Raw genomic sequence first — 24,883 nt, forward strand, 5'->3', positions numbered from 1 at the left:
ATTAGAGCACGGGGCAGGACTCTTTGAAAGAGCTACACTGCGGTTGTGAAGAGTGACTGGCTAATACCACTGGGTTGGGGGAGATAAAGTCATAGGAAGATTCTAATGGGATTTTCATATGCTCGGGGAAGACTCTAACATTACTGGAAGCCTAGCTTTAGTCAAGCTAAGGTTGATTTGCCCTCTAGCCAAGCATTACCATGCAGACAGTAGCCAATACCTGGAGAAGTGTGATACTCCATATTTGCCTTAAGTATGTATCTCTGGGCTGCAGGTCATAATGGAATTTCATACCATCTGACATTTCCTTCTTGCCTTTGTTCCTCATATCACTATGGGGCAGTAGGGTGATATTGGGATCCAGGAAACTGAGTATAGGTTTCTGGAGATTAGGTTATTGATAAAATTCCCTTTTTCTCCTAATGTACTGGGACATAGGGAAACTGATAGAACCTCAAATCCTGCAGATCTGTGATCTCTATCAGTTAACAATTTGTTTTCATTTCTTTCCTTTATTCATGGACAGCCTGGAGAGACTGAGGAGTGTCAAATAGATCCCACCTGGAGGCATAGAAATGTGAGCTTGTGTTTTATCTGTAGCTTGCCTTATGCTCCCTCATTAGGAATACTCCTCAATAGGTGTTTGAGGGTAGTGGGAGGGGAAGGGTGTCTCACCCTGTGCCAGGGCCTGGTGTGGGATCCTGGGAGGTCAGGATCTGGGCTCCACGAGCAGCACAGGGTACACTCTGTCCTTCCCTGCCAGGAATGTCCTCTTTCGGCTCCTCCCCTTTCCCTGTACCTTTGGAGAACCACAAAACAGCATGGGCTCTGTTGGAGTGACACATTCTCTGCTTTCATCAGGTGCAGGAAGGGAGACTCACCTCACTTACCCCTCCCTGCACTTGGGCTCCAGCAGAGAGGCTCCTGGAGGTCAGAGATGACAGCTGGTCCAGATCTGAGACCCCTGTCCTCGCACTGTGCTAACCAGGGGGAAGAAAGTGTGGAGGGAGTCACTGTCCCTGCAGAGATGTGGAGATATGGGGAATGCATCCTCCAGCCCCCTGGACCTTTCTGCTCCTCATCTTGTGTAATCCTGACCTGGGGGAAGGACAGAGAGCTTGCCATGATCCTCAGCATGAGTTGCTGGCAATTGCTTCATACTTCCAGGATTTGGCAAAAAATAACTCGCTCCACCCTGGGATGAGCCATTGGCCACAGAGACTATAAATAGCATCACCCAGAAGTCTTCTCACTCATTCCCTCTTTCAGAAAATATCTGGAGCAGTGCCTGCTTTCTCAGCCCTGTAGTCATGGCCCTAGGTCTCCTGTGGCTGGGCCTTGCCCTGCTGGAGGCCCTGCAGACCCAGGCCTGGGTCTCTACCCTAAACCTGATCCCAGCCCCACCTCTGCTCAGGGTCCCTCTGCAGCCTGACTTCCAGAATGACCAGGTAAGCGATCTGGAGGGGCAGCTGCAGGGAAGCCCCGGGATGAGTGTGAACAGAGGAGAGGAGAGGCAGAATGCGATTTAGCTCATTCTGCTCTTGTGTCCCCTGATGGAAGGCACACCCATATCCCCATCCACACCCAACCTCGCTGACAAGAGTGTCAGAAGTAGAATTTCTCTGGTCCACACTCTCTTCCATAATCGCTGCAGTCCCTGCAAATTGGAAACACCTTCAGGCCCTCTACATGATGAGGAAACTGAGGCTCAGGGATGCCAGCTGGCCACTTGCCAAGGGTCACCCTGTCCCTGACACACTCAGGGCTTCTGCCTGTCCTGAAGGGCTCCAGTTCCTGCCATGTTCATCAGCCCAGCCTGTGCGGCCAGTCTGGATTCCTACGGGCCCATTAGACGGGCTTCTGATTCAGGGCCAGGCTACTTAGAGGTGCATGTAGGGATGAAGCAGGAGAGCCCCCGGGGGCTGCTCCTGGCTCTGCCTATCATCGGCCTCCACTGCAGTTCCAGGGGAAATGGTACGTCATAGGATTGGCAGGAAATAAATTTAACAAAGAATACCTTCAGTTTACAATGTATGCCACCGTCTATGAGTTGAACGAAGACAACAGCTACGATGTCACCTCTATCCTGGCCTGGTGAGTGCCACCTCCTCTTAGGGAAGTATGGGGGGGGGGCCTAGAGGGCTGCCCTAGGGGTCCAAGAGGCAAATGGACATCATAGCCAAGGGTGACCAAAGCTGAAAGATGGTTATTCATCTTGCCACTGAGTCCTGGATCCCTGTGTTTATTCCTTATTTCATTCACTAGATCAGCATTTCTTGGTCACATCAGCACAGACACAATACTGTACTGAAAATGGACACAGACACTCTTCCAAAGAGAACAGGTGGGGTCCTAGGATGGGAGGAGGATCACTGGATCCAGCCTGGCATCCCACCTACGACATTCTCAAGGGCTTCCAGGGAAATGGTCTGTGGGCTGGGCCTTGAGGAAGCAACCTGTGTCAGGAGGCCTAGAACCTTCGTGGAAGGTCTGGTGGACTGAGTCAGAGATAGCCACTTCTTCAAGAAACAGCAAGCCATCGCATGGCTGCCCTGAGCAGGAGCTGGTGGGAGGTCTGGAGGAGAGCAGGGGCCACAGGGGCAGGGGCCTCAGGTACTGGTGAGGAGCGGGTCTGGCTGCAGCTGGGAGAGGAATGATGGTGTGCAGCCCAGGAGGCTGATCAGTCATAGGTGGGAGATGACCAGAGCGGGGGCAGATTCAGACCTAGAGAGAGGAGCCAAGTATTACCCAGCTCCTCTGGGTTTCTGGCTCTGGCACTTAAGGATGGGGTTCTTACATCTGTCATGGAAGGAGCAGAAGAAGGACAGGTGTGGGAAGATTGGCTCTGGGGTGTCAGGGGACCAGATGGGACACAGGTGGGAGATCAGGGTTGGCCCAACAGCCAAGGGAGTCTTTGCCTCCCTGCGGAGCCTCCATAGTGATTCCCCCAGGAAAGGCTATACCAGGAGCTCAAAAGATAAGAATAGGGGAGAGGGCACCCGGGTGGTTCAGTTGGTTAAGCATCCGACTTTGTCTCAGGTCATGATCTCATGGTTTGTCAGTTTGAGCCCCTTGTCGGGCTTTATTCTGACAGCTCAAATCCTGGAGCCTGCTTTGGATTCTGTGTTTCCCTGTCTCTCTATCCCTACCCCACTTGTCTCTTCTCTCTCTCTCTAAAAAATTAGTGAAAACATTAAAACTTAAAAAAATAGGAGACAGGGGCACCTGGGTGGCTCAGTTGGTTGAACACCTGGCTTTGGCTCAGGTCATGATTTCACAGTTTGTGGGTTCGAGCCCCACATCAGGCTCTGTGCTGACAGCTAGCTCAGAGCCTGGAGCCTGCTTCAGATTCTGTGTCTCCCTCCCTGTCTGACCCTCCCCTGCTCATGCTGTCTCTCTCTCTCTCTCTCTCTCAAAAATAAATAAAGCATTAAATTTTTTTTAAAATAAAAAAAAATAGGGGACAAATGCTTTGGTGTGAGGAACAGTATGAAGGGAAGGCCACCAAGGGGAAACAGCCCCAAAGAAGGAAGGACAGTAGGTGCTGAGCAGAGAGTCTGAGCAGATCAGGTAACTCAGGGCAGAGTAGGCCGAGACAGGTGGGGCTGGGTTCAGTGAGGAAAAGCCAAGTCCATCTCAGGGGTGGGGGCGAGCCTTTGGCTGTGGCACAGTGAGCCGTCACCCTCCTCCTCACCCATCTCTTGCTTCCACAGGAACCAGACCTGTGATCACTGGCTCAGAACTTTCATCCCAAGTTCTCAGCCAGGCCAATTCACCCTGGGATACATTGAGCGTGAGTCCTGGGTGGTGGTGTGGGTCTCCAGGAGCATGGATCTCCCTGCCGCTCCACACAGACGCCTCCTGGCGGGTTGGGGAGGAAGCATGGCTTCTTCTACCCCGCCAGGACGGCCTGATTCCTTAGTGTCCACCATGTAGGTTACATTGGAACCCAGAGCTACACGGTACGAGTGGTGACAACAGACTACAACCAGGTCGCCACGGTGTTCTTCAAGAAAGTTTACAACAACCAGGAGTACTTCAAGATCACCCTCTATGGTGGGTCTTATGCCCTCTGGGACCCAGCTCTTTTTCATGATGGGGAAGAAGAGGCCCAACTCACCCAGTCCCCAAGGTCCCCTTCACTGCGACCCCTAGGGGGGCAGGAGAGAGATCTTTCTCTAGAAACCCTCATGAGGAAGGGGTCTGAGGTCTTGTTCATGCTTGACAACCATTAACCAGCCATCTTGGCCACAGGGAGAACCAAGGAGCTGACTCCTGAGCTGAAGGAGAACTTCATCAGCTTTGCCAAATCCCTGAACCTCACCGACGAGCACATCATTTTCCCTATCCCCATCGGTAATCACCAGCTGGGGAGAGGAGAAGGGCACATGGGGACTGTCCAGGCCTGGTGTTGCCTCACTAGGGTAGGGGGCAGAGGAGGGATACAGGCCCCTGCTGCAGTTATGGAGCCCTAGGAGCCACTTGGGGTTCAGGAAGACCCTGCTGCACCCAGGGTTCTGGACCGAAGTGTTCCTCCTTCACAAGAGCTCAGTCCTACTCACAGGAGCATTGCTCACCTAGGGGCACATTTCCCCAGTCTTCTTGCCTGGCCACCTTCCCCTCCATCCAGGCCTGTTTCTCCTAAGCCACCTCCCCCTATGCCCTGGGGCTGGCTCACCACTGACTTGGGAGACGCCCTTGTCTTCAGGCCGCCTGGCCTGGGCAAGTGCCTCCCAGAAGCTGAGGGGCTGTCAGGATTCATCAGGTAAACAGGCAGAGCAGAAGGCTTGGTGCCCAAGCAGAAGCATGGCCAGGCCTCACCTGCCTCCTGTGGAGACTTGCTCTCACCCAGATCTGCTTGTCCTCAGGCCTGTCGCTCAGTCCCCTGCCCATCATCCATCCCTCTGCTGTACCAAGCCTAAAGGGAACCTCCAGAGCTTCTGTGGCTGGGCCAGCCTAGGATCTAGGGCAGCCCAGGGGCAGAGCAGGGGCCCTGGAGGTCAGGGATCCCTCACACACACTCCTGTCCATGCTAACCACTCTGTCCCCCACAGATCAGTGCATCGATGAGTGATCAAGAGTGCGGTAAGTATGGCTGGAGACAGAGAGGAAGCTGAAGGAGCCAGGGTGCAGCTGGGAGGGGGTCCCAGGTCTGTCTTTGTCCCAACTGCCCTCTTTGTTCCCCTGACTCCTTCTCAGGTGCCCTCGGACTCTCTCCACCCCATCCGCTTCACGTTGACCTCTGCCCAGGGCACCGCCCAACTGTCCCCACCAGACTGGACACCAGTGAGAGAGCCAGGAGACCCTTCTCACTGGACGGCCTATGAGCTCACTGTTCCCCAGGCTGCCCTGTGGACAGAAACCCTTCTTGCTTGCCAAATAAACACATGTTCCTGGACCGCTGTGTGTTCCTTGGTCTCTTCTGAGAGAGAAGAGAACAAAGGGTAGGGTCCACTTAGCATCACTCAGAGGAAATGTGGTCCCGGGAAGAAATGGAGGCCACAGAAGCAGAGTCCAGCTCTGACCCAACACTTCTAGCTCCCGCCTCCATGGCCAGCCCCAGACCAGCAGCAGACATCGCTTGCCCCTGCCCTTGCCACCTAGCACACTGATGGGCCACATCTCACACCCATATTCAGCCACCCACAGCAGGTCTGATGGCAGAGGTCCTGCAGGGGCCAGGCAGCTGGAGAGGGTTGGGGGGCCGAGGTGCTGTCACCCCCACTTCGCCAGTGATTAAGTTTTAGACTGAAGGGGGAGGGGTGTCCAGAGCTAAGGGCCAAGAATGATTTCTTGAAGACATCTTTGGTGCAAAAAGGTGATCTTATTAAAGCACGGGGACAGCACCCAGGGGCAGGAAGCACTGCACTGGGGTTGAGACGGGTAACTGCTTATACATCCTAGGCTGGGAGAGGGTCAGGGATAAAGTAAGTCTTTAAGGTATTTCAGAAGCAAGGTTTCCAGGACCTTGAGGGGTTGGTGTTGCTAAGGAAATACCACTTATTACCGTTGAAAAAAATCTCAATCATGAGACCCTTCAGATATATATCATGGGGCCATAAGCTTGGAGTATTGTCGTAGACTCTGGGTCTAAACTGCTCTCTTGTCTAGCAAGAGAGTGGGATGCAGGATTAAAAAATAGGAGAGAGGGGCGCCTGGGTGGCTTAGTCGGTTGAGCGTCAGGCTTTGACTCAGGTCATGACCTCACGGTTGGTAGGTTCGAGCCCCGTGTCGGGCTCTGTGCTGACAGCTCAGAGCCTGGAGCCTGCTTCAGATTCTGTATCTCCCTCTCTCTCTGACCCTCCCCTGCTTGCGCGCTCTCTCTCTGTCTCTCAGAAAGAAAAAAAATTAAAAAATTAGGAGAGAAATGGCTAATGTCCAAGAAAATACAAGAGCCCTGGATAAGGGTCTTTGCCCCATATTTATTAAGATCAGAAGATTTACAAACGTGATGTGTGTGCACCCAAAGACAGAGAAATTGAACATCAACTATGGGCATGAGGGAAAGGGGGGAGGTTTGAAGATACAGTGTGTGGGGTTTGGGTCAATATAAAACAAAATCCTGGCCCCCGGCCGATGGGCAGATGGCTGTTACCAGCAGAAAGGAGGCGCATTTATCTAGCTAGCCTGGAGATCAGTTAGGGCAAAAACACTTCAAGGTTAACAAGGGACCTTTTCTTTTGTAAATTAGCACCATACTGAGCAGAATCCCCTGAAGCTGCACAGCAACAGAATGCAGTGGTCTGTATCCCTAGTTACCTGCTTACCTAATTTGGTCCTTCCTTCATGTGAAATCAGCTTTCTGCTATAGGACAAAAGTGGGGGGCCCTTTTGCCCTGCATGCCTAATCTTGCTTACCTCATATACCTTTGTATCAGAAGCCTTTGTGCCTGTTCTTTTTTGGGGGCCTTTCCCATCCCTCTCTATGTTGGGAGTTCAGCACCCCCATATTCTTGGGGTGCCTTTGCACCGTCCTAGTCTTGAGGTGCCAATCATGTTTACCCAAACTCGAGTGTGAGCATACTATGGCTTTTTATTTCTTTATGACTTGTTGACCCATCGGTGTAAGCCAGGGGGATCTCTAAGCCTATCCCCCATAGAGTATGACTGCCAGCGTGCACATTAGGGGAGTTGAGAGAAAGGAACTAGACTCACAGGATCCTGGAGGTGAGTATAATGTTAAGCTAAGGCTCTTTTTGCCCCTGGCAAAGTGTCACCATAGAAGCAACTGAGATCCTAGAGGGAGGTCACTCTGCTGGTTTCAAGAACTTGTCACTGGGCTGCAGGCAGTTTGGGGATTTAATTTTTTCATTTGGTTTAGTTTCCTAAATCACCATGGCAAGCACTTAAATGCCTTTTTTTTGGTTCTTGGGTGGCCAGGAGTGTGTGAGGATTATATCACATATTCCACCTGGGTGGGGGGGGGGTGCCAGCCTGTTTTGCTTTCAGCCTGCCCCACACTCCCTCATCATATCCCCCCCTGAAAATTTTTGACACCTAAATCTTTAAGGTTGTTGGAGAAAGAAGGTCTCATCCTCGGCAGCTTTTTCCTGCTGAGTAGGAGCACGGAGTTGTGCCTGCCTATGGGTCAATGTTGGTCCATCAGGGAACATATAGGACAGTTAAAGAGAGGCAGCAAATTCAAGGTTGACAACGTGTATGAACCTCCATGAATAAAAAGGATCAACTCTTGGCTTGACATTGTTGCAGTGATGGAGTCCTGGCACCAGGCAGAGAGACGTGGGAGAAAACAGCAAAACATAAGTAGAATAGCAAGAAAGATGAGCTCAAATGAAAAGTCCTTTGGTAGCTCACAAACATCCTCCAGTCCAAGAGTTTAACCCATCGCTAAGGAAAGAGAAATTGTTTAATGCGCCAACTAGAGCATTCTCGTCAGTTAGAAATCGAGAAGTATTTTTGTTGTAGTGTGGAATGTGTACACAGCATTTTGTTCTCTGAGAGCATAAGTTCCACCTTGTGCAGCAGTTAAAACATCTAATGCCATTCTGTTTTGTAGAAATGTTTTATTAGAGCACTTGAATTTTTTTAGTATTTAGTAATATAATGGTATTCTGAGAGTCATTTGAGGCCTTCACCATGTAACAGTTAGTGTATAGTCATATAGATTGTTTTGTTGATTAAGCAAGCAGGTAATTAATAAGAGATACTTTTATAGAAACAAGACAAACACAGGTTAATGGTTAGAACAGATTATAAACCCAGTGTCTCCCAGTGCTTTCAGTGAGATTTTTTAGTCATTGGACTTGAAGCACCCTCGGATGCTTGTGGGAACAGGTGGCAGGAATCTGATTGGTCTTTCTGGTTTGTAATTCAAATATCGGTGGTGATCCTTTTGAACGGCCCATTGTTAGAATTAACTGTTAGAAGAAACAGGGAAAGGAGGATGAAAAAGAAAGGTCCAACCATCCTAAGAGAAGTTGGAGGTCTTCCACAGGTTCACGGGAATACGAAGGCCTGCTGGGAGCTGCGCCGGCCTTGCTGGATGACACGGTCACAGTAAGGAAATGGCAGACGTGCACGGCTCCTGCCACGAGAGGCAGAAACTGGCATCTCCTTCTGCTACTACTGCTCATGTGAAATTAAGCCTGTTGCTATTGATTAGGCCTCACAATGTTCCAAGTCAGACCGATATTCCCCACACAGATACCTCATGGGAAGAAGCATATTCCCACCTCTATAGAGAGGAAGTTAAACAAAACACTGCAGATGTTGTCGAAAGGCTCACCTAAGGGGTTAAAGAACACAAGAATAATATTTACTTTGGCCCAGAGAAAAGGAGCCTAACTTAGGAAATAGAAACAAACAAGAGCCAGGAATAAGTTACTGCACATACATATGCTAATTGGTGCCCATTGTGAGGATGGGTAAGAGTAGTTACAACTTAAACTCATATGCAAAGGCCGGCTTGTCTAGGGCGCCTATGGCGCTTACACCTTCAACATCAAAGAACAAGGTTGACAAAAGGTTTATTTACTAACCAATGCAAATACATTCTTCCTCTTGTGAGCCAGACCGAATGCCCCCTAGCCTTGTTTATGCTTGAATCTTAGCGTTATTGTTATAAACAAGTGTGTTTGCTCTCTGCTTCTCACTGAAAACATCCTGCTTTCTTCTTAGTGGTAAGATTTACTACCGGTTCAAACAAATGTGTATGTTATCTGCTTTTCAGTGAGAATATCCTGTTATCCTATGATGTGTAAGTTACCTCATTGTAATTAGTGTAGTTCTGCAAAAATGCCTCTGTAAAACCTGTTTCTGCACCCTTTTCAAAGCATCTTATCACTGAGAATTATTTGTAAAAATTCCACTTTTTGATGTCATGTTAACACTTAAATCTATAAATAAAGGCCCAAGAGAGAGATGCCAGACTGGTGACCAACCAGGAAAGAAAAACTTTGGGCTCTCTCGGCTCCAATATTCTGCCAAGGCTCCAATATTCTGCCAATTTTCTGCCGTCGCCGTTGCCTCCTTCAGGGGATGCTGGACCAGCCAGAGCTGGACAGACTCCTGCACCATCTGCTGGCGCCTTTTGTAGCCTAAGATACAATGGGAAAGCAGGGGTATGCCAGTATCCCTCCTACAGAAGCCATTAATGGCTGGTTAGTGATCACAGAGATTTGGTTTGAGGTGTGCCTCGAGTCACATTGACACCTAAGGAACTTCTAATATATCCTGCATGGGTGACGCCACCGGGGAGTTGGGGGGGAATTTTTGTGATAATGTACCTTCTCTACTTTTCTCTCCCAAGGAGAAACATGGGATCTTCTCCTCAGTCCCCAAGGATTCTCCCTTAAGATGCCTTTTCAACCCACAGGAAACAATTTGGATCGCAAAATTTAGGAAAAGACTGATGTCCTGTAATACTGCATGGCCTTAGTAGGATCTATCAGTTAGTTGTCTTCTGCAGGAAACAGAATCAATGTACAGAGGCCCCCTAGGTCCAGGCCATCACAGCTCTAAGTCCAGATCTGGACCAAAAGATCTGTTGCAGAATGTGTTTGCCCAAATGTATTTGGCTAGTAAACTCCCTCCTGGCATAGCGGATGCCTGAACATGCCTCCTCCTGATGGAACTCAGTTGCTGGAGAAAACACGGGCCATCCCTAATAAAGGGGATGCTGACTCTCTCTGTTCCTCCTCCTAATAGATGTGGGGGCCTCTCCCTCATTCATTTCCTGAGTTAATGGCTACTACTGGAGTCAACTGTGGTTAGTCTACCTCAGGACAAAACCTTTAAAGAATAGTCCCAAGCAGCTGCCAAACTCCCTTCGTTTCAGGGAAATCCCTTGTCTTCTCTTGCCTGACAGAGGCTCCCTATTTTCATGTTGGTGGAAATGAAACACACAAACAAACATAGGGTCTCCTTTTTCTGACCTGACAGGGTTTAGAACCGGGAATCCTCTTTCTGTGCCTCCTGGCACTTGGCTCTTCTGCCTTCTCCTCCCTTCCTCCTGTTTCTAAATCAATTTCCATGCAACCTAAATAACTGGCTACTCCCCCCCTCCCCCCCTCAATGTAAAGGAGCAATGAGCACCCCCTTGGATCGCCCACTTCAGATTCCCAAACAGCTGTCCCGGGTTAAGAAAAAAGTGACAATGGGGAACAAACTGATTGTTCCTTAAGTGAACGCAGGTGGAACATATTTGGTATTTAAGCTTATTTAAGTTTGATTTAACTAAGATTGACATGTATTTAAAGTTATCAGCACTAAATATGAAACTTTTATTCTACCAAGGTTTCCTAAAGGTCAAATAAGCTCATGTTATCTCTGCTGCAATTTGTTAGCAAAAAGATGACTTAAAATAATGGTTAATTTTGTGTATCTCAAAGTTTTCATGGATAATTGTTAAGATAGCTCTCAAAGTCTTTGGGAATCTGAACTTCAATAAATGGGATAGAATTCATTGGATATCTAGGTGTTTTCCAAATAGAATGCAATGCTAAAGCATACATTACTGAATGTAGGTTTGAGTTTCGGCTTCTTATTGCAGAAAAACTAAGAAGATTTGGGTTTATTGGGAAAAATACATTGTGCTTAACTGATTCATGGATTTGCCATCTAAAAAATTCTGGTGTAACAGTTTACGAATGGTTACCTTTTAGTCACAGCTAGAGATTAAGGTGTCAAAATTCTGCTAAACATAGTTAAGACTAATGGAAATAAAGAAAGCAACTGTATATGTACAACAGTAGGAATGTGTAAAAAAAGAGAGAAGGAATGGAAATCTATTTTTTGTTCCAGGTAAAAGTATAATATTTTTCTAAATGAGACTGGTGTGGCAAAAATACCTTGGGACAAAATCTGAATGCAAAGGAAAGTTGTAGAAGGTTTGTGAAGGGAAATCTTTGGAAAGGAATTTTATGTGCAGTTGATAGACGAGGTTGCCCTGAATGGATTTTTAAAAGTACACTGGTATAAGGTTGGAATTCTGCTTTTCTCTCTGTTCAAAACACAAAGGTTTTTTGGATTGTTCGGCTCTTGATTAAAAAATAATAATATAAAAAGGATTGTTTTCTCCTTTGCCAGGAAAACCATAGCTTTAGGTTCCATCTTTATCAGACCTTTGATCACTTAGTTAAAACTTCTCACTGTTAAAGGAGCTAAGTTTTGATGACAACTATATAACCCTACATGTTTGCCTTTGGAATCTCTTATTGCCATCTTGGTTAAATACATAATTTAAACTTGTAAGATTTGTAATGATCCGAATCCTATTTCTGGTGTGCTCAATAACTGTCTAAGGTTTGAGAAACTTCCCAGCATTTAAATTGCAAAGAAAGTCTTTTTGACCAAGGAGGCCTTTCTATTCGGAATGTTAAGTTAAAAGCCCTGTTAAACAATGGTAAACCTTAGGAGCTATTGCTTGGGTAAAGGCTGGAACTGCTCAAATGTATATACATTTCCTAAATCTCTAAATGAATATGGAAAACATATATTTCCTAAACCCTTTCTGACAGTGACTAGAAATCCTCCCCATTAAATCAAAAACACCTGGTTTATTTAAAGGCCCCAAAATGAAAGGGGCCCTACTGGGTCAGAGTAGGTACTCCTGATAAAGAAAATCTGTTATAAGATGGCCGACAGGACTAATAAGAAAACACTTGTCCCCGATTAATGAGGAATACGGAAGTAACAGACTATAAATTACTTCCTCTGCTAATGCTCAGGGCTCAGACCTCTGGAGAATGATCTCCTTTGAGCCCATCAGTATGAAATAAACGTCCTCCCAAGATCTCTGAGTACTGCTTGATCCTTCCACTGGGTGATCCAGACCAGATTCCATAACACTCCCAGTGCAATAAAGTTAGAAGGAAAACCTTCATGGGCTCTTATATCTAAAATAAAACCTGGACCCCCTTCACAGGAATTCAATGAGCAAACTAATGTGCCTTTGCCGGAGTCCAGCTCCAGCTGGTCCAGGGTCCCTTGAAGGAGGGGATGGCGTCAGCGGAAAATTGGAGGCGAGAGGGCCCAAAGTTTCTTTCTTTCCTGGTTGGTCACCAGTCTGGCATCTCTCTCTTGGGCCTTTATTTATAGATTTAAGTGTTAACATGACATCAAAAAGTGGAATTTTTACAAATAATTCTCAGTGATAAGATGCTTTGAAAAGGGTGCAGAAACAGGTTTTACAGAGGCATTTTTGCAGAACTACACTAATTACAATGAGGTAACTTACACATCATAGGATAACAGGATATTCTCACTGAAAAGCAGATAACATACACATTTGTTTGAACCGGTAGTAAATCTTACCACTAAGAAGAAAGCAGGATGTTTTCAGTGAGAAGCAGAGAGCAAACACACTTGTTTATAACAATAACGCTAAGATTCAAGCATAAACAAGGCTAGGGGGCATTCGGTCTGGCTCACAAGAGGAAGAATGTATTTGCATTGGTTAGTAAATAAACCTTTTGTCAACCTTGTTCTTTGATGTTGAAGGTGTAAGCGCCATAGGCGCCCTAGACAAGCCGGCCTTTGCATATGAGTTTAAGTTGTAACTACTCTTACCCATCCTCACAATGGGCACCAATTAGCATATGTATGTGCAGTAACTTATTCCTGGCTCTTGTTTGTTTCTATTTCCTAAGTTAGGCTCCTTTTCTCTGGGCCAAAGTAAATATTATTCTTGTGTTCTTTAACCCCTTAGGTGAGCCTTTCGACAACATCTGCAGTGTTTTGTTTAACTTCCTCTCTATAGAGGTGGGAATATGCTTCTTCCCATGAGGTATCTGTGTGGGGAATATCGGTCTGACTTGGAACATTGTGAGGCCTAATCAATAGCAACAGGCTTAATTTCACATGAGCAGTAGTAGCAGAAGGAGATGCCAGTTTCTGCCTCTCGTGGCAGGAGCCGTGCACGTCTGCCATTTCCTTACTGTGACCGTGTCATCCAGCAAGGCCGGCGCAGCTCCCAGCAGGCCTTCGTATTCCCGTGAACCTGTGGAAGACCTCCAACTTCTCTTAGGATGGTTGGACCTTTCTTTTTCATCCTCCTTTCCCTGTTTCTTCTAACAGTTAATTCTAACAATGGGCCGTTCAAAAGGATCACCACCGATATTTGAATTACAAACCAGAAAGACCAATCAGATTCCTGCCACCTGTTCCCACAAGCATCCGAGGGTGCTTCAAGTCCAATGACTAAAAAATCTCACTGAAAGCACTGGGAGACACTGGGTTTATAATCTGTTCTAACCATTAACCTGTGTTTGTCTTGTTTCTATAAAAGTATCTCTTATTAATTACCTGCTTGCTTAATCAACAAAACAATCTATATGACTATACACTAACTGTTACATGGTGAAGGCCTCAAATGACTCTCAGAATACCATTATATTACTAAATACTAAAAAAATTCAAGTGCTCTAATAAAACATTTCTACAAAACAGAATGGCATTAGATGTTTTAACTGCTGCACAAGGTGGAACTTATGCTCTCAGAGAACAAAATGCTGTGTACACATTCCACACTACAACAAAAATACTTCTCGATTTCTAACTGACGAGAATGCTCTAGTTGGCGCATTAAACAATTTCTCTTTCCTTAGCGATGGGTTAAACTCTTGGACTGGAGGATGTTTGTGAGCTACCAAAGGACTTTTCATTTGAGCTCATCTTTCTTGCTATTCTACTTATGTTTTGCTGTTTTCTCCCACGTCTCTCTGCCTGGTGCCAGGACTCCATCACTGCAACAATGTCAAGCCAAGAGTTGATCCTTTTTATTCATGGAGGTTCATACACGTTGTCAACCTTGAATTTGCTGCCTCTCTTTAACTGTCCTATATGTTCCCTGATGGACCAACATTGACCCATAGGCAGGCACAACTCCGTGCTCCTACTCAGCAGGAAAAAGCTGCCGAGGATGAGACCTTCTTTCTCCAACAACCTTAAAGATTTAGGTGTCAAAAATTTTCAGGGGGGGATATGATGAGGGAGTGTGGGGCAGGCTGAAAGCAAAACAGGCTGGCACCCCCCCCCCACCCAGGTGGAATATGTGATATAATCCTCACACACTCCTGGCCACCCAAGAACCAAAAAAAAGGCATTTAAGTGCTTGCCATGGTGATTTAGGAAACTAAACCAAATGAAAAAATTAAATCCCCAAACTGCCTGCAGCCCAGTGACAAGTTCTTGAAACCAGCAGAGTGACCTCCCTCTAGGATCTCAGTTGCTTCTATGGTGACACTTTGCCAGGGGCAAAAAGAGCCTTAGCTTAACATTATACTCACCTCCAGGATCCTGTGAGTCTAGTTCCTTTCTCTCAACTCCCCTAATGTGCACGCTGGCAGTCATACTCTATGGGGGATAGGCTTAGAGATCCCCCTGGCTTACACCGATGGGTCAACAAGTCATAAAGAAATAAAAAGCCATAGTATGCTCACACTCGAGTTTGGGTAAACATGATTGGCACCTCAAGACTAGGACGGTGCAAAGGCACCCCAAGAATATGGGGGTGCTGAACTCCCAACATAGAGAGGGATGGGAAAGGCCCCCAAAAAAGAACAGGCACAAAGGCTTCTGATACAAAGGTATATGAGGTAAGCAAGATTAGGCATGCAGGGCAAAAGGGCCCCCCACTTTTGTCCTATAGCAGAAAGCTGATTTCACATGAAGGAAGGACCAAATTAGGTAAGCAGGTAACTAGGGATACAGACCACTGCATTCTGTTGCTGTGCAGCTTCAGGGGATTCTGCTCAGTATGGTGCTAATTTACAAAAGAAAAGGTCCCTTGTTAACCTTGAAGTGTTTTTGCCCTAACTGATCTCCAGGCTAGCTAGATAAATGCGCCTCCTTTCTGCTGGTAACAGCCATCTGCCCATCGGCCGGGGGCCAGGATTTTGTTTTATATTGACCCAAACCCCACACACTGTATCTTCAAACCTCCCCCCTTTCCCTCATGCCCATAGTTGATGTTCAATTTCTCTGTCTTTGGGTGCACACACATCACGTTTGTAAATCTTCTGATCTTAATAAATATGGGGCAAAGACCCTTATCCAGGGCTCTTGTATTTTCTTGGACATTAGCCATTTCTCTCCTAATTTTTTAATTTTTTTTTTCTGAGAGACAGAGAGAGAGCGCGCAAGCAGGGGAGGGTCAGAGAGAGAGGGAGATACAGAATCTGAAGCAGGCTCCAGGCTCTGAGCTGTCAGCACAGAGCCCGACACGGGGCTCGAACCTACCAACCGTGAGGTCATGACCTGAGTCAAAGCCTGACGCTCAACCGACTAAGCCACCCAGGCGCCCCTCTCTCCTATTTTTTAATCCTGCATCCCACTCTCTTGCTAGACAAGAGAGCAGTTTAGACCCAGAGTCTACGACAATACTCCAAGCTTATGGCCCCATGATATATATCTGAAGGGTCTCATGATTGAGATTTTTTTCAACGGTAATAAGTGGTATTTCCTTAGCAACACCAACCCCTCAAGGTCCTGGAAACCTTGCTTCTGAAATACCTTAAAGACTTACTTTATCCCTGACCCTCTCCCAGCCTAGGATGTATAAGCAGTTACCCGTCTCAACCCCAGTGCAGTGCTTCCTGCCCCTGGGTGCTGTCCCCGTGCTTTAATAAGATCACCTTTTTGCACCAAAGATGTCTTCAAGAAATCATTCTTGGCCCTTAGCTCTGGACACCCCTCCCCCTTCAGTCTAAAACTTAATCACTGGCGAAGTGGGGGTGACAGCACCTCGGCCCCCCAACCCTCTCCAGCTGCCTGGCCCCTGCAGGACCTCTGCCATCAGACCTGCTGTGGGTGGCTGAATATGGGTGTGAGATGTGGCCCATCAGTGTGCTAGGTGGCAAGGGCAGGGGCAAGCGATGTCTGCTGCTGGTCTGGGGCTGGCCATGGAGGCGGGAGCTAGAAGTGTTGGGTCAGAGCTGGACTCTGCTTCTGTGGCCTCCATTTCTTCCCGGGACCACATTTCCTCTGAGTGATGCTAAGTGGACCCTACCCTTTGTTCTCTTCTCTCTCAGAAGAGACCAAGGAACACACAGCGGTCCAGGAACATGTGTTTATTTGGCAAGCAAGAAGGGTTTCTGTCCACAGGGCAGCCTGGGGAACAGTGAGCTCATAGGCCGTCCAGTGAGAAGGGTCTCCTGGCTCTCTCACTGGTGTCCAGTCTGGTGGGGACAGTTGGGCGGTGCCCTGGGCAGAGGTCAACGTGAAGCGGATGGGGTGGAGAGAGTCCGAGGGCACCTGAGAAGGAGTCAGGGGAACAAAGAGGGCAGTTGGGACAAAGACAGACCTGGGACCCCCTCCCAGCTGCACCCTGGCTCCTTCAGCTTCCTCTCTGTCTCCAGCCATACTTACCGCACTCTTGATCACTCATCGATGCACTGATCTGTGGGGGACAGAGTGGTTAGCATGGACAGGAGTGTGTGTGAGGGATCCCTGACCTCCAGGGCCCCTGCTCTGCCCCTGGGCTGCCCTAGATCCTAGGCTGGCCCAGCCACAGAAGCTCTGGAGGTTCCCTTTAGGCTTGGTACAGCAGAGGGATGGATGATGGGCAGGGGACTGAGCGACAGGCCTGAGGACAAGCAGATCTGGGTGACAGCAAGTCTCCACAGGAGGCAGGTGAGGCCTGGCCATGCTTCTGCTTGGGCACCAAGCCTTCTGCTCTGCCTGTTTACCTGATGAATCCTGACAGCCCCTCAGCTTCTGGGAGGCACTTGCCCAGGCCAGGCGGCCTGAAGACAAGGGCGTCTCCCAAGTCAGTGGTGAGCCAGCCCCAGGGCATAGGGGGAGGTGGCTTAGGAGAAACAGGCCTGGATGGAGGGGAAGGTGGCCAGGCAAGAAGACTGGGGAAATGTGCCCCTAGGTGAGCAATGCTCCTGTGAGTAGGACTGAGCTCTTGTGAAGGAGGAACACTTCGGTCCAGAACCCTGGGTGCAGCAGGGTCTTCCTGAACCCAAAGTGGCTCCTAGGGCTCCATAACTGCAGCAGGGGCCTGTGTCCCTCCTCTGCCCCCTACCCTAGTGAGGCAACACCAGGCCTGGACAGTCCCCATGTGCCCTTCTCCTCTCCCCAGCTGGTGATTACCGATGGGGATAGGGAAAATGATGTGCTCGTCGGTGAGGTTCAGGGATTTGGCAAAGCTGATGAAGTTCTCCTTCAGCTCAGGAGTCAGCTCCTTGGTTCTCCCTGTGGCCAAGATGGCTGGTTAATGGTTGTCAAGCATGAACAAGACCTCAGACCCCTTCCTCATGAGGGTTTCTAGAGAAAGATCTCTCTCCTGCCCCCCTAGGGGTCGCAGTGAAGGGGACCTTGGGGACTGGGTGAGTTGGGCCTCTTCTTCCCCATCATGAAAAAGAGCTGGGTCCCAGAGGGCATAAGACCCACCATAGAGGGTGATCTTGAAGTACTCCTGGTTGTTGTAAACTTTCTTGAAGAACACCGTGGCGACCTGGTTGTAGTCTGTTGTCACCACTCGTACCGTGTAGCTCTGGGTTCCAATGTAACCTACATGGTGGACACTAAGGAATCAGGCCGTCCTGGCGGGGTAGAAGAAGCCATGCTTCCTCCCCAACCCGCCAGGAGGCGTCTGTGTGGAGCGGCAGGGAGATCCATGCTCCTGGAGACCCACACCACCACCCAGGACTCACGCTCAATGTATCCCAGGGTGAATTGGCCTGGCTGAGAACTTGGGATGAAAGTTCTGAGCCAGTGATCACAGGTCTGGTTCCTGTGGAAGCAAGAGATGGGTGAGGAGGAGGGTGACGGCTCACTGTGCCACAGCCAAAGGCTCGCCCCCACCCCTGAGATGGACTTGGCTTTTCCTCACTGAACCCAGCCCCACCTGTCTCGGCCTACTCTGCCCTGAGTTACCTGATCTGCTCAGACTCTCTGCTCAGCACCTACTGTCCTTCCTTCTTTGGGGCTGTTTCCCCTTGGTGGCCTTCCCTTCATACTGTTCCTCACACCAAAGCATTTGTCCCCTATTTTTTTTTATTTTAAAAAAAATTTAATGCTTTATTTATTTTTGAGAGAGAGAGAGAGAGAGAGACAGCATGAGCAGGGGAGGGTCAGACAGGGAGGGAGACACAGAATCTGAAGCAGGCTCCAGGCTCTGAGCTAGCTGTCAGCACAGAGCCTGATGTGGGGCTCGAACCCACAAACTGTGAAATCATGACCTGAGCCAAAGCCAGGTGTTCAACCAACTGAGCCACCCAGGTGCCCCTGTCTCCTATTTTTTTAAGTTTTAATGTTTTCACTAATTTTTTAGAGAGAGAGAGAAGAGACAAGTGGGGTAGGGATAGAGAGACAGGGAAACACAGAATCCAAAGCAGGCTCCAGGATTTGAGCTGTCAGAATAAAGCCCGACAAGGGGCTCAAACTGACAAACCATGAGATCATGACCTGAGACAAAGTCGGATGCTTAACCAACTGAACCACCCGGGTGCCCTCTCCCCTATTCTTATCTTTTGAGCTCCTGGTATAGCCTTTCCTGGGGGAATCACTATGGAGGCTCCGCAGGGAGGCAAAGACTCCCTTGGCTGTTGGGCCAACCCTGATCTCCCACCTGTGTCCCATCTGGTCCCCTGACACCCCAGAGCCAATCTTCCCACACCTGTCCTTCTTCTGCTCCTTCCATGACAGATGTAAGAACCCCATCCTTAAGTGCCAGAGCCAGAAACCCAGAGGAGCTGGGTAATACTTGGCTCCTCTCTCTAGGTCTGAATCTGCCCCCGCTCTGGTCATCTCCCACCTATGACTGATCAGCCTCCTGGGCTGCACACCATCATTCCTCTCCCAGCTGCAGCCAGACCCGCTCCTCACCAGTACCTGAGGCCCCTGCCCCTGTGGCCCCTGCTCTCCTCCAGACCTCCCACCAGCTCCTGCTCAGGGCAGCCATGCGATGGCTTGCTGTTTCTTGAAGAAGTGGCTATCTCTGACTCAGTCCACCAGACCTTCCACGAAGGTTCTAGGCCTCCTGACACAGGTTGCTTCCTCAAGGCCCAGCCCACAGACCATTTCCCTGGAAGCCCTTGAGAATGTCGTAGGTGGGATGCCAGGCTGGATCCAGTGATCCTCCTCCCATCCTAGGACCCCACCTGTTCTCTTTGGAAGAGTGTCTGTGTCCATTTTCAGTACAGTATTGTGTCTGTGCTGATGTGACCAAGAAATGCTGATCTAGTGAATGAAATAAGGAATAAACACAGGGATCCAGGACTCAGTGGCAAGATGAATAACCATCTTTCAGCTTTGGTCACCCTTGGCTATGATGTCCATTTGCCTCTTGGACCCCTAGGGCAGCCCTCTAGGCCCCCCCCCCATACTTCCCTAAGAGGAGGTGGCACTCACCAGGCCAGGATAGAGGTGACATCGTAGCTGTTGTCTTCGTTCAACTCATAGACGGTGGCATACATTGTAAACTGAAGGTATTCTTTGTTAAATTTATTTCCTGCCAATCCTATGACGTACCATTTCCCCTGGAACTGCAGTGGAGGCCGATGATAGGCAGAGCCAGGAGCAGCCCCCGGGGGCTCTCCTGCTTCATCCCTACATGCACCTCTAAGTAGCCTGGCCCTGAATCAGAAGCCCGTCTAATGGGCCCGTAGGAATCCAGACTGGCCGCACAGGCTGGGCTGATGAACATGGCAGGAACTGGAGCCCTTCAGGACAGGCAGAAGCCCTGAGTGTGTCAGGGACAGGGTGACCCTTGGCAAGTGGCCAGCTGGCATCCCTGAGCCTCAGTTTCCTCATCATGTAGAGGGCCTGAAGGTGTTTCCAATTTGCAGGGACTGCAGCGATTATGGAAGAGAGTGTGGACCAGAGAAATTCTACTTCTGACACTCTTGTCAGCGAGGTTGGGTGTGGATGGGGATATGGGTGTGCCTTCCATCAGGGGACACAAGAGCAGAATGAGCTAAATCGCATTCTGCCTCTCCTCTCCTCTGTTCACACTCATCCCGGGGCTTCCCTGCAGCTGCCCCTCCAGATCGCTTACCTGGTCATTCTGGAAGTCAGGCTGCAGAGGGACCCTGAGCAGAGGTGGGGCTGGGATCAGGTTTAGGGTAGAGACCCAGGCCTGGGTCTGCAGGGCCTCCAGCAGGGCAAGGCCCAGCCACAGGAGACCTAGGGCCATGACTACAGGGCTGAGAAAGCAGGCACTGCTCCAGATATTTTCTGAAAGAGGGAATGAGTGAGAAGACTTCTGGGTGATGCTATTTATAGTCTCTGTGGCCAATGGCTCATCCCAGGGTGGAGCGAGTTATTTTTTGCCAAATCCTGGAAGTATGAAGCAATTGCCAGCAACTCATGCTGAGGATCATGGCAAGCTCTCTGTCCTTCCCCCAGGTCAGGATTACACAAGATGAGGAGCAGAAAGGTCCAGGGGGCTGGAGGATGCATTCCCCATATCTCCACATCTCTGCAGGGACAGTGACTCCCTCCACACTTTCTTCCCCCTGGTTAGCACAGTGCGAGGACAGGGGTCTCAGATCTGGACCAGCTGTCATCTCTGACCTCCAGGAGCCTCTCTGCTGGAGCCCAAGTGCAGGGAGGGGTAAGTGAGGTGAGTCTCCCTTCCTGCACCTGATGAAAGCAGAGAATGTGTCACTCCAACAGAGCCCATGCTGTTTTGTGGTTCTCCAAAGGTACAGGGAAAGGGGAGGAGCCGAAAGAGGACATTCCTGGCAGGGAAGGACAGAGTGTACCCTGTGCTGCTCGTGGAGCCCAGATCCTGACCTCCCAGGATCCCACACCAGGCCCTGGCACAGGGTGAGACACCCTTCCCCTCCCACTACCCTCAAACACCTATTGAGGAGTATTCCTAATGAGGGAGCATAAGGCAAGCTACAGATAAAACACAAGCTCACATTTCTATGCCTCCAGGTGGGATCTATTTGACACTCCTCAGTCTCTCCAAGCTGTCCATGAATAAAGGAAAGAAATGAAAACAAATTGTTAACTGATAGAGATCACAGATCTGCAGGATTTGAGGTTCTATCAGTTTCCCTATGTCCCAGTACATTAGGAGAAAAAGGGAATTTTATCAATAACCTAATCTCCAGAAACCTATACTCAGTTTCCTGGATCCCAATATCACCCTACTGCCCCATAGTGATATGAGGAACAAAGGCAAGAAGGAAATGGCAGATGGTATGAAATTCCATTATGACCTGCAGCCCAGAGATACATACTTAAGGCAAATATGGAGTATCACACTTCTCCAGGTATTGGCTACTGTCTGCATGGTAATGCTTGGCTAGAGGGCAAATCAACCTTAGCTTGACTAAAGCTAGGCTTCCAGTAATGTTAGAGTCTTCCCCGAGCATATGAAAATCCCATTAGAATCTTCCTATGACTTTATCTCCCCCAACCCAGTGGTATTAGCCAGTCACTCTTCACAACCGCAGTGTAGCTCTTTCAAAGAGTCCTGCCCCGTGCTCTAATAAAATCACATTTTGTAGACCAAAGACTTCTCAATTCTTTATTTGCTGCCAACCCCAAATCCCCACCATTTCAAAGCCCCATCATTTCCACCTTGAGTCAGCCCCTTTCCTACTCCATTCCCCTTTGGCAGGGTGGACCCAGATCTCAGCTGGCCCCTAAGGAACTTGGCCCCTCCTGTGGGCCCAGTGGACAGAAACCCCAAGTTAGGCATGCCAGCCACCAATGAGAGCTGGACACAGCAGAGCTCTGAGGCTACAGTCCCGGTCCATCCTGGTGGGGGTCAATGACGTACATGCATCTGCACTGTGTGAAAAGGGGTCAGGGGCTGGGCCCCCAAGGGGGACTCTCTACTCTACTGCTCTGGACTTTGGTCACAGTGAGTGCAAGGACTCAGTCTCATCCTTAAGAGATCATTGATACCATCTGCCATCTCTGGCCATAGTCTTGGACTGTGGAGCCCAGGGGCCTAGGCCTGGGCAACCAGAAGTGTTCTTGCCATGGCTGATCCCAGCTTTATCCTGCAGGGAAGCAGTTTCCTCATGGGGTTTGGCTGTCCATGGGAGTCAGGGATGGGTCTCAGTCCCAGGACAGTGTCTCCTAGATGTCACTATCAGGGCTGGAGCTGACAGAATGCCTGACCAGAAGCTGACCTGCGGGTTCACTGGCCTCAGAGGAGGCTCTGGGAGACCTCATTGGCTCCTCCACCTGCTGCAGGGGAACCAGTTCCCCTAGTGTGGGGTTTGTGTGGTGGGCCCCGAGAGAAGAGTGAAGAGGTGGCATAAGGTAAGCTGAGGGCAAAGTGCAAGCTAGAATGCCCTCCCACCACCCTCAGGAGAGATATTTATGATATTCCTCTGGCTGCCCAAGAACAAAGGAAAGGAAACAAACAGGTTAACTGGTAGAGATCCCAGTCATGCAGGACACGAGTCTCCAACAGTTTACAAATATCTTAGTGGATTATAAGAAAAGGCAATGTTATCAATAGCCTGATCTCAACCAGTCTATGTATTCAATTTCCTGGAATCCTATTTTTTAAATGTTTTATTGATTTTTGATACAGAGAGAGACAGAGCGTGAGACGGGGAGGAGCAGAGAGAGAAGGAGACACAGAACCGGAAGCAGGCTCCAGGCTCTAAGCTAGCTGTCAGCACAGAGCCTGATGCGGGGCTCGAACCCACGAATGTGAGATCTGACCTGAGCCGAAGTCGGAGGCTTAACCGACTGAGCCACCCAGGCGCCCCTCCTGGAATCCTATTAACACCCTCCCCTCCAAGGTGATGTGGAGAAGAAAGACAAGAAGTAAAAGGAAGGTAAAATTAAAGTTCCTGATCCCCTGCAGCCCACTGACAAATAATTGAGGCAAGTACAGAGTACAACATTTCTCTAGAGACCCCTACTTTTTCTAATATTAATGCCTAACTAGAGATAAAACATTAGCTTGACAATAGGAAGGCCTCATGTAGATTAGGAGTCCTCTTTAGCATATCAAATTCCTTCTTGAGGCCTCCCTCCCTTTGATATTACCCCCCCCCCGAAACTTCCTAGTATATAACCAGTCACTCTGCACAACCCCAATGCAGCTCTTTCTGACCACAGGTCCTGTCCCTGTGCTTTAATAAACTCACTTTTTTTTTGCACCAAAGATGTCTTTAAGTATTCTTTCTTGGCTGTTGGCTCTGGAACCACCCTTCCTCCCCACTCTAAAACCTCATCTTTTGGCGACTAATGTGGGGGTGTCAAGTCTTTTCATCTGGACTCTGAGCTTCAGTGCAAACTTGGCTTTCTTTACTCTTATTTCAGGGGTTTTTCAAGGAGTATTGTGTTATTGGAACACTTTCCTGTCCATTGCTCTGTCTGTGCTCCTCTAGCCTGTGGAGAAAGTTTGGTTTTTGGCTGGAAGGGAGTCTTCATCTGGAAAGGCAAAATGACCCAGAAACTTGATGCCCTCTCTTTATTCCTGTCCTTATACATAGTTGTCTGTGTTGGGCACAGGACAGCCACCTAATGTGGCTGCCAACCTTAAGACTCCCATTTGAGGTTTCCATTTCATTGGTTTAATGTGATCCCCTCCACATCCCTGGTCTAGCTGCTCTGGCTGTGGGACCTTCCCTGGGTGGGCCTGTTGCAGAATGTGTTTGCCCAAATGTGTTGGGCTAGTAAACTCCCTCCCGACATAGTGGTTGTCCTACCAGGCCTCTTTCTGATGGAACTCAGTTGGTAGGGGAAACACAGGCCATCCCTGACAAAGGGGATGCTGCCTCTTTCTCTCTGTTCCTCCTCCAAATAGATGAGGGGGCATCTCCCTAATTCATTTCCTGAGGTAACAACTATAATTGGAGCCAACTGTGGTTAATCTATCTCAGGACAAGGACTTAAAGAATATTCCCAAGCAGCTGCCAAAACTCTTTGTTTTTTGGGGAAGTACCTTGTCTTCTCTAGGCTGGCATAGACTTCCTATTTCCACTTTGGTGGAAATGAAACAAAGAGAGAAACATGGTCTCCTCTTTCTGAGCTAACAAGGTTTAGAACCAGGAATCCTCTTTCTCTGCCTTCTGGCACTTCACCTCTTCTGCCTGCTTCTCCCCCTCTCCTGTTTCTGCATCACCTTGTGTGCAACCAATATAACTGACTTCTATACCATCCTCCCACCCTCAAGGTCAAGGAGCAATGAGCAGCCCCTTGGATCGCCCACTTCAGATTTCCCCACTGCTGTCCCGGGTAAAATGTGACAAACGGGAACAAATTGTCCTTTAAGTGAATGCAAGTGGAACATATTCACAGTTTAAGCTTATTTAAGGTTGTTGATTTAACTAAGATAGACATGTATTTAGAGTTATCAGCATTAAATATGAAACTTTTATTCTACCAAGGTTTCCTAAAGATCAAATAAGCTCATGTTGTCTGTGTTGCAGTCTGTTAGGAAAAAGATGACTTAAAATAATGGTTAATTTTGTGTATCTCAAAGTTTTCA

At 48.7% G+C, this 24,883-nt stretch overlaps 2 protein-coding genes across 2 annotated transcripts; one reads left to right on the forward strand and one right to left on the reverse strand.

The window, feature by feature from the left end:
- The first annotated feature begins 1,286 nt into the window (after window positions 1–1,286).
- Window positions 1,287–5,393, forward strand: LOC115276620 (neutrophil gelatinase-associated lipocalin-like). Its single transcript, XM_029920678.1, has 7 exons — window positions 1,287–1,448; window positions 1,961–2,094; window positions 3,714–3,793; window positions 3,937–4,056; window positions 4,255–4,356; window positions 5,055–5,085; window positions 5,200–5,393. Exons 1-6 carry the CDS (start codon window positions 1,311–1,313, stop codon window positions 5,072–5,074), a joined length of 594 nt encoding a protein of 197 aa, XP_029776538.1. The 5' UTR covers window positions 1,287–1,310; the 3' UTR covers window positions 5,075–5,085; window positions 5,200–5,393.
- An 11,126-nt stretch (window positions 5,394–16,519) lies between these two features.
- LOC115276622 (neutrophil gelatinase-associated lipocalin-like) lies at window positions 16,520–20,626 on the reverse strand. Its single transcript, XM_029920679.1, has 7 exons — window positions 20,465–20,626; window positions 19,819–19,952; window positions 18,120–18,199; window positions 17,857–17,976; window positions 17,557–17,658; window positions 16,828–16,858; window positions 16,520–16,713 (listed from the first exon to the last, which is right to left on the reverse strand). Exons 1-6 carry the CDS (start codon window positions 20,600–20,602, stop codon window positions 16,839–16,841), a joined length of 594 nt encoding a protein of 197 aa, XP_029776539.1. The 5' UTR covers window positions 20,603–20,626; the 3' UTR covers window positions 16,520–16,713; window positions 16,828–16,838.
- Between the last annotated feature and the right edge of the window lie 4,257 nt (window positions 20,627–24,883).

This window comes from Suricata suricatta, chromosome 13 (genome assembly GCF_006229205.1).
Source record: "Suricata suricatta isolate VVHF042 chromosome 13, meerkat_22Aug2017_6uvM2_HiC, whole genome shotgun sequence".
In the NCBI taxonomy this organism is placed as follows: Eukaryota; Metazoa; Chordata; class Mammalia; order Carnivora; family Herpestidae; genus Suricata; species Suricata suricatta.